This window comes from Leuciscus leuciscus (assembly GCF_965113295.1).
Source record: "Leuciscus leuciscus genome assembly, chromosome: 1".
NCBI classification, from domain to species: Eukaryota; Metazoa; Chordata; class Actinopteri; order Cypriniformes; family Leuciscidae; genus Leuciscus; species Leuciscus leuciscus.
This window is the reverse complement of record NC_138725.1, coordinates 34115636-34123381: the sequence shown is the minus strand read 5'-3', so window position 1 is coordinate 34123381 and position 7746 is coordinate 34115636. Positions and strand designations below refer to the sequence as shown.

General features: G+C 38.2%; 1 protein-coding gene across 1 annotated transcript in view; it reads left to right on the top strand.

The window, feature by feature from the left end:
* Positions 1-233: 233 nt before the first annotated feature.
* LOC309477383 (interferon-induced very large GTPase 1-like) overlaps positions 234-7746 on the top strand; it is a 31875-nt gene continuing 24362 nt past the window's right edge. Inside the window, exon 1 of the mRNA XM_082140642.1 lies at positions 234-363. Coding sequence (XP_081996768.1) covers positions 348-363 — 16 coding nt within the window. The 5' untranslated portion in view covers positions 234-347. The remainder of the gene's footprint in view (positions 364-7746) is intronic.

Genomic DNA, 7746 nt, shown 5'->3' with positions numbered 1-7746 from the left:
AAAAAAATAAAAAAATAATAATAATTCCTTACCCTTCCCTTTAAAACCTCACTTGTCGGGTTTATGCTACTCTGAATAATGCCTGGACTTTGTTTTTTGAGCACTACTTGCGTTGTTTTTGCCTCTTCATGATAACTCGCTTAATTTAGTCCTAATCTGTAAGTCGCTTTGGATAAAAGCGTCTGCTAAATGACTAAATGTAAATGTAAATGCATGTTTAGAACCCCAAGGCGACATCTAGTGTATGGTGTGAGCCACAGACAAATGAGCTTCTATCATGACTGACTCCTCCCATAGGCTATACGACTTTCAACTGCTGTCAACACGGAACTCGCTTTCTAAGCATTATGGACTATAATACAGGTAAATGTTTGCTATATGAAACGTAAATGTGAGATACAACACTAAAACACGAGTTTAGTTTCATTCTAAATGTTTTTATTAATGTTATGAGGCGAGCTGCAGTCAGTTAGTTTCACTTTCGTTTTTTTTTTTTTTCACGTAGCCTACCAGTCCTCGTTTATAAAAGACTATTCATTGTTTGTGGAAGCTGAAATATTTTCTGATGTGAAGTGTTTAGTTTATGTTCAATTTTCTAACTGTGCTACGTGTCAAATTGTACCGATGTTGGCATAATCGCAGGGACGTAGAATTTAGTAGTGACGCTTTAGTAGCCTACCTACAAACACTGAAAGGGCCCTAGCAATAATTTCGATCAAAAGTTAAACTATATTTATATATAACCACTGTTGTCCGGTTGTGTCTTATGGTTTTTATGTACTAGGCTTATTTTATTTAACCAGGAAAAAATTTAAATCTGATGAACACACATTGCTAAACAGAATAGTATGGAGGATTAGCTTTGTTTTTTCTTTCTAACTTGTAAGAGGCTGTCCCAGTCAACAATTTGATCTCACCTTGCTCCCAGGATACTCGTGATGTGGTCACAATCACAGTGAGCTAAAAGTCACAGCACTCACTGTGTGCTCGTATGGTCACAATGTGAGGTGCAAAGTGCCGACAAAGACTAGTTACACAATATGCATTGCAACTACTTGACAAAGTAGTTCAAATGTTTGTCTTATTATGCATTTAAAATCATTCATAAATTATTATTAGACTGCTGTTACTCGTACTGCATGATCACTGGACTATTGTCATTTAAAGGTGCAGTGCGTACTTTTTAGCGGCATCTATTGGTGATGTTTGCGAATTGCAAACATGTAGTCACTCACCGCCTTTCTCTCCCTTTGCAAACTCGAAGGAGAAGCTACAGTGGCCGACGTAGTATAAAAGATGTCGTCATCAATAAATGAAGTGCTACATGACAGGGTTTGCTCATCTGGCCTACAGTGTAAAAAATAATTCCGTAAAAAAACGGATAATGTAGGCCTACTGGCAGGAAAATTACCAGGACATTTTCCGTTAAATTACGGACAGTTCCTTCACCTCTAAAACGGAAAATTCTGTATATCAACAGTACATTTTCTGTACTATTAACGGATAATCCTTATACAGAAATTTCTATATTTCTATAAATTTTATAGCATATATTTTGGTGGCAAATAATTCAAGAACGACATATACAAATTGAAAATGGTTTATTTTTGTACAAATTCTCATGTAAACATTCTTAAATTCATTCAATGGGTATATATATATATATATATATTAGGGATGTGCAGAGCAGCCAGTATTTGTATCTGTATTTGTATTTGTTAAGGGGGAAAAAGTATTTGTATTTGTATTTGTATTCGAGTAAAATTAAAAATAGGCGTAAAAATTGCGGGGGGTTTTTGCGTTACACTTCTAATTTACGCTATAGTCTAAGTATTCTTTAATTAAATCTATTATAATAATTATGGATATGGAAATATTGGTTGATATTTTTCCATAAATCCAGTAATGAACATGTAACAAGGAACATCATTGAAAGAAAATAACATAACAGCCATTACCTCATCCATGGTTAAACCAACAACTAATAAATACCATTTGTGAACAACATTATGAACCCCACCACCACCCGTCCTTGTTGGAGGACGCTGAACCGACAGAATGAAAATGTAACAAGGAACGTCATTGAAAAGAAAATAACATAACAGCCAACTCATCGATGGCTAACCAACAACTAATAAAATACCATTGTGAACAACATTATGAACCCCACCACCACCCGTCCTTGTTAGAGGACGCTGAACAGACAAAATAAAAACAAATAATACTTCAAAGGAACTGTTCTTTTTCTGAAATAACTTCTTTCTAATGCACAGAATTCCAAGAACTAAACTTTATCAACTCCTGACTTGGAGATCTGGCAGAACAAAAGTTGTATTATAGATAATACTCTTATAAACTAAAAGATACAGCCCTGCTATTTTAAACTTTCTGCCAAAAAAAAAACAGACACAAAGGTTTTTTTGTTTTTATGTTTTATTTAAATGTTTTTTTTTTTTAATGTTTTATGTTTTTTTTATGTTTTAATTTTTTTTTTATGTTATCCATAACTTAACCATATTTCACTTGGAAGAAGATATCTTCTGCCAACATATTCTCAGTTAAATTTCTCCATGTTGTATTTTGTGAACACAAGCTCCTCCACATGTGAGGGGAGCAGTCTGGAGCGATGTGGGGACACAATATCTCCTGCAGTGCTAAAGATCCTTTCAGAGGAGACACTTGTTGGGGGGCAGGTGAGATATTTCATTGCCACATGAGCCAGAGCTGGCTGTGGCTGCATCATTTTTGACCAGAAGGTCACTGCAGGATCTGAGGTCAGTGATTCAGTGCTGTCCTCAGCTAAGTAGCTCTCAACTATCTTGAGGGAGGTCATATCACCAGATGAGTCAGATTTGGCTTTTGGTTTAGCAAGATTGTGCATTGCCCCCCAAAAGAGGCTTTTTTGCCCACTGGTCTCACTCTCAACTGAGGATGAACTGGCATCTTCAGGTACCCCAGAAACATCATCCGCTTGGAGTTCTGCATCCACCTCTGCAGCCACATCTGCCTTGAGCCTGTCAAACTCTGATGTACTAAGTAGTGACATGGGCAAGCTCTTGAATCGGGGATCCAGTAAGGTAGCTTTAAAGTAATGAGCAGAGGGGTCATCAAAGACAGCCTGGAAGCGCTGAGCCAACTGAGACTGCAATGTGGTCACCATTTTAAGAGCCCCTGGAAGAGCCTGTACATCCGCATGCACATTTAAGTTTGTTAATGCACTCTTGAGAGCCTGCACACAAGGGATAACAGAAGACAGAGAAGCCACATCCTCACACACAGTGCGTGTTGCCTCCTCAAATGGTTGTAGTATTTTCACAGTGGCCTGCACTAGTTCCCATTGATGGTGTGACATTACACCTCCCAGATCCATCTCTGCACTCAGGGCAGTCAGTGATCGTCTCTGCTCCAACAGCCGCTGGAGCATGTGGAAGGAGGAATTCCACCTGGTTGACACATCATGCACCAAAGTGTTCTTGGGAAGGCCAAGCTCTTCCTGGATTTTGTGAAGTTTGTTCACAGCTTTGTTTGATCTGTGTACAAACCCAGTGATCCTGCGAGCAATCAATATCACATTGGTCACTCCCCGGCACTCCTTTAGAGCAGCTGTTACCACTAGGTGTAAGTTGTGAGCCATACACCTAATGTGCACATAGTTACCATCAGCCATTGCCTTAACCATGTTAGTGGCATTATCTGTGACAAAATACTCTACAGAAAATTTCGCTCCAACATCATCTTGCCATTGTTTCACAATGGCCTGGAGGTGATATAGAATGTTGGCTGCTGTGTGATCTTCATTAAGAACCTCCATCTTGAGAAGTGCTGTCACACGTTTATGTTCATCTATTCCTTGTGGACTCTGTTTGCATTCTATCCAGTGGCCAGTGAGAGAAAGATATGCATTTGTGGAAAATTTGCTCGTCCAGATGTCAGACGTGCAGTGCACAAATTTCCCTTCAATTTTTGAGAGAGCTTCTTTTACTTTTGTTTTCGCATCTTGGTAAAGTTGTGGTATAACTGTGCGAGAGAAATGCCAACGAGATGGTAGTTGGTATCGAGGTGCAACCACATTGAGAAGCTTGCGAAAACCTTTATTCTCCACTACTGAGTAGGGCATCAGGTCAAGGCAAATCATTTCTCCCACTGTGTTTGTTATTTGCTTTGCAGTGGGGTGGTTGGGTGGATAAGCCTGTTTTGCATTAAATGCAGCTAATATAGGTGATTGAAACTGACTTGCAGGGGTAGAACATGGCTGTGATGATGATTTGGTGCTGGTGGGGGGATTTGTGCTTGTGGTGGGGTTGGCAGACAGTACCAGGAGAGGATGCTTTAAGTGCATGTGATTATGCATAGCAGATGTTGACAGATGTTTGATATCTCTGCCTCTGCTGATTTGACTTTTGCACACATTACATATCACTTTAGTAATATCTGCAGCACTGACTGTAAAATGTTTCCACACAGAACTTGAGAATGTTTTTTTGGCTAGTGGAGGACCAAGAGATGGCTCAGCAGCAGCCACACTCTTTTCTATTTGGTTGCCCAAATCCATGTGGGGAGTTTCATCTAATTTAATGAGTGACTGGAAGCTATGCTATAATGCTAAGGTTAACTAACCTATAGCCTACATATTGCTGTCTGCAAAAAAAAACAAACAAAAAAAAAAAAAAAACCCGCTGAACTGTCATAAGTTAATATAGCATATAAGCATATATGTGGCATATAACTCCCACAAGTGCATACAATTCGACACTACACAAGCATTTTTTAACTTTTTTAACCAAACGTTAACGTTACTCTGTCAACAGTCTATAAATAGCCAAGCTAACACAGAGCGTTACGTACACAGAGCACCCGATTGCAGCGTAATGAAATAATATCCCGATCAAACTCCGCTTCCTGAAAGTTAAAAATTGCCTTTGGAACCCAGTTAAGCTACAAAAAACATTAAACAAAATTGTGACGCAGTTACGTTTTTTCGCTCAGCCGAGCGAGCTCTGTTGCTGTGTGGAGAATGGAGATGTGAGGAGCAGCCTGTGTCAGTTACCGCTTTTATTCTTTTCCCCTCCCCCGACTGAACGTCACTCTCTCTCTCTCACTCACTCATCCGGGCATGTACTGCGGTCTCATGAGAAAACGCAACTTTTTGATATAACGGTTTTCTTGTTCCCGAATACAAATATTTTTTAAAGTATTTGTTTGAAATAAGTATTTGTAAAAACCATGTTATTTGTGCCTTTCCGAATACCGTATTCGGGTTCGGCTCCACCCCTAATATATATATATATATATATATATATATATATATATATATATGAGATAAATGAAACCATGTACAAAGCACCATTAAAAAGTGCTTGTATTGTGGAATAAGTTTTTAGAGCACCAAAGCTCACAAAATTCTTTGAAAAAAACTTCAGAAACTCTGAAAGTCAAGATTCAAAACATTTTCAAATACAATACAAATACAATACAGAAACAAACAAACAAAAAAAAATTGATTATGAATACAGGTCTGTTGCTTTTATCATTAAAAATAGCAGTCAATTTTAGACAGTCAGTAGTAGAGGGAAATGTTAGTGTTGATGCCATTTTTCTGTAAGAGAACACCATTTTCCTTAAAGTGTTAGTTCATCCAAAAATTGTAATTGTCATTAATTACTCTTGCTCATATTGTTCCATACCCCACAAGACTTCCATTCGTCTTCAGAACAAAAATTAAGATCTGTTTGAGGAAATCTGAGAGATTTCTGTCCCTCCATTGACATCACCAGGGACGTCACTAGGATTGGAAGACAGGGGGGGGGGGGGCTTAGCCCCCAGGGTATTTGTAACTTGCGTTTATAGAAAATCTTACAGTGAATTTGAGTAAAAAACAACTATGTATATGTTTAGCTGTATTTGTCTCTTCAACCCTGTTACCCTAGTCTCAACCCCGTCACACCTATATTTTTATTAAAGTTTTTTTTTTTTCGTTTTTTTTTTATTTATGAATAAGTAATTTAATGTTTGTTGAACTTAGTCAGAAATGTTCAGAGCAATCATAAGAATACTGATTTTAGTTCAAATTCTAAAGGTAAGCCATATCTTTGATAGGCTTGGTGAAAATGATAGGGTTGCGGTCACAAAAAGTGCCCATTTCAGGCTTTATAGCATAAAGGCCCGTACACACCGGGACGAATATCGGCGCGCGTTATTCGCCAGCGTTTTTTAACGCGTTTTTTGTGTTCACACCCAAGCGTTTTTCGCTGACGATGAGCCGAGTGAACATGCAAATTCATTCCCTGACATTAGATGGCGCTTAATGTAAAACAGAAATACAATACCACTCCATAACAGTCTATACTCTGCAATACCACTCCATAACAGTATATACTCTGCAATACCACTCCATAACAGTTCTCTTTTAACAAGATTTTTGTAGTCGCTGTCGCGTTTGTCATATAGTTCTTTATTCCAACACCAACAAGACCAGCAGCTCTACATTCATCTTGCCTTGCATCTTCCTCGTCATTTCTTCCCGGCAGAGACGCTACTTGGCGTATATCTTCTTCGCTGTTACATATGTGTGCTCGGCAAGACCGTTTTGTGTTTGAGCGCCCCCAAGTTGTGTTTTACTGTAACTTCAGAAGCTCCAGACACGTGAGCAAAAGCGCCAATCTCATTGGTCGGATAGTTTTTGACGCGGCGCGTCAAACCAAAAAAACGAACCCGAGGCGTTTAAAAAAAAATTACGCTTTTACGCGTGGCGTTTTTCGCGTCGGTGTGCACACTCACATTGGCGCCCTTTGTTTAGTCACGAGGCGTTAAACGTCGGCGAATATCGCGCGCGAAATTCGTCCCGGTGTGTACGGGCCTTAAGTGTAAAATAGTATGTACATTTTATGGTGCATGGTACAATTTCTGGTAAGCTACGCTTTTTTATTATTTCAATTCAATTCAATTATTGTAATTTGATTTAATATTGACTCATTTGGATAAATATTAGGTACTCAAGATAGGCGTTAATTTTTCTCAAGATAAAAACTCACCCATTGCTGTAAACATACAGACAGCCCTATCAGCTGGTAGTATTATTTAAGGTTAAAAATAACTCAAATTAAATATAATGCGTTTTTTAATTATAATAACAACAACTTTATTTAGTGATATAAGTAAAAATACAATAAATATGTAATATAGAACACATATTTAGCAAATAGGGCTGGGCGATATATATCGTGAGATTGTTATGCGCATCTCGTCAGTAAAGCCGGTTCCTTGATTAGTAGTAAATCACCATCACCTGCTTTCAGATGGAGCGGCATTTACTACAAAGAGCCGTAGTTAACTGACAAGCTGAGCCATATCGCATTAATATCGCGGACGTATCGCCAGCGATAATTAATGCGATATGGCTCAGCTTGTCAGTTAACTACGGCTCTTTGTACACAGCAAAAACTCCAGTGTTAAATTAACACTCCTGGGAGTGTATGAGTCCACACTCAAGAGTGTTTAAGTTAATGAGATAATTAAGTGATTAATTTAGTGATGATTGAACATTATTGAAGACACCTGATGTTAACAAGCAGAATCACTGAAGGAGAAAATCACAAATTGTAAGTTACCGGTATGACGATCAATGGTTGCTTTAGTTGGACTCTTGACCCTTATATTATTAACTTTAGATTTTGTTTGTCTGTTGTTTCTGAATTATAATCACCAGTTGAGCAAAGAAAAAAGTGATCTGATGATGTTGGTTATATT